A 1,907-nucleotide genomic window follows, 5' to 3' on the forward strand; every position below is an offset into this window, starting at 1 on the left:
GGCTAGGGTCTGAAACCAACTTCCAAGAGAAGTGGTGCAGGCTCCTACCCTGGGGGTTTTTAAGAGGAGGTTAGATGAACACCTTGCTGGGGTCGTTTGACCCCAGTACTCTTTCCTGCCATGGCAGGGGGTTGGACTAGATGATCTGCTCAGGTCCCTTCTGACCCTAGAAACTATGAAACTATGGGTAATACTGGCCAGTTCACCTGCCTGGTGGTGCATCCCACAGACAAGGCAGGGAGGTGCATTGTCATGGCAGACATTGTATCATTTACTGATCTGAAGGACTCTGCAGCCCCCAGCACCAAATCACGGTGGGGGACTAGGCTGCATTTAAGGAAGGGTGCCAAATTCATGGCTCTCGGAGTCTTCTGCAGTGCCCAGATCCAACTGCAGAAGTAGCAAGCTGCAGGCAGAGCAGCAAAGTCCTGGCATCTAGGTTACCCACCCCCCCGGCTCCCTACCTGGCATCAACAGCTTTTGGCTTCTGGGTTGGTTCTTCTCAGGGCTGCACATAGCAGCAGCAACCGTAACAGCACCTTCTGCCGCTGAAGAGGGCAAACAGAAACAACCACATCAGATAAGGCTCTTGGCAAGTCCTGCTCCAGGTGCAGAGGCCTGTGTCACCCAGGGCAGGAGTACAGCGAGGAAAGGAAGCCGAGTGATGCTGTACCTCATACACACTATGCTCTCCATGAGCAAACTCCTGCTCTTCCTCCCAGGGCTCACAGTCCCGCAACCTCCATCCCATGCCCACAGGGGATTCATTGTTATTGCTGTGTGTGGCCACCAGCATCCCAGGACAGGGACCTCTGAGGTCACCATTTGCATGGCACCAGCTACATACATGCACTTACACCAGGGGTGCACAAAATACAGCCTATGGACCAGGTCCAACTCAAAGTGATTTTGCCTGGCCTGCGGCAGGTCCTTCAGCCCCACCTAGCTCAGGAGCAGGAGGGAGACACCGAGATCTTGGGGTGATGACAGTGCAGGGCCAGGGCAGAGCCCCAGTTCTGAGAGCAGGGACATGCCCCGAGTGCATCGCAGTTCTGCCCCGGCCCCACACTGTCACTGCCCCAAGATCCCAGGGTCTCTGAGAGCCATGCAAGCAGGGCAATCTGATTGCATCCGCCTGGCAAAGTACGCTGCCCGTGTGGCTCCTGGCCAGTCTTCAGGAAGACCTTGGGATCTTGGGGCAGTAACTGTGCAGGGCCGAGGCAGAGCCGCGATTTGTTCCCTAGATAGCCCCCCATCGCAGGGGCATGTGGACAGCAGATCACAGCTCTGCCTTGGGCCCCAGGCCCCAGCCCCATGCTGTCACCGCCCCATGATCCTGGCCTCACCTGCCCCTCCCACTCCTGAACACCACTCCCAGCCAGCCTGTGGCCCCGACCTACACAGGGAAATTGGCGAGTTGTTGCAGGGGTGTGGGTGAAGAAGGGGAGGGTATGCTGACCCAGCCTGTGGGCCTAAATAATTGCCCACCCCTGGCTTACATGCTTGGGCAGCAAGGATCTCTCTGGGCTTCCCTTCTTCTACTCAAACACCCAGCACCTCCTCACCAACCCATGTTGGTTTTTACTCCTACAGCAGAAAGACCCATGCAGGGCTCCGACAGAAGGCAACTTCCCTTCTCTTGAGTGTCCGGTTGCACAACAGACTTGAGTATTTGGTTGCACAATATCAACCCAGCCCAGCCCAGCCCAGGTGTGTATCAAGAGGAGGTGCAGGTTAGTTCTGGTCACTGCCCAGGTGGCACAAGTAATTCACCTTCCCTCTGCCTGGCTCACAGCAACACCTGCAATGGCTGGGTCGGGCCCCTTTTCAAACTCAGTTCTGTTCCTGCCCCACGTGTGCAAGATGCACAGGGATGATGCAAGCTGCCTTGTCTTCCCACTTCTTCC

General features: G+C 56.6%; 1 protein-coding gene across 1 annotated transcript in view; it reads right to left on the reverse strand.

Moving 5' to 3' along the window:
• The window catches only part of CUNH9orf142 (chromosome unknown C9orf142 homolog), an 11,671-nt gene that overhangs the window by 1,906 nt on the left and 7,858 nt on the right, over nt 1-1,907 (reverse strand). Inside the window, exon 5 of the mRNA XM_019510445.1 lies at nt 465-548. Within this exon, the coding sequence (XP_019365990.1) occupies nt 465-548 (84 nt within the window). The remainder of the gene's footprint in view (nt 1-464; nt 549-1,907) is intronic.

This window comes from Gavialis gangeticus, unplaced genomic scaffold, assembly GCF_001723915.1.
Source record: "Gavialis gangeticus isolate Ggan-Ray unplaced genomic scaffold, GavGan_comp1, whole genome shotgun sequence".
NCBI classification, from domain to species: domain Eukaryota; kingdom Metazoa; phylum Chordata; order Crocodylia; family Gavialidae; genus Gavialis; species Gavialis gangeticus.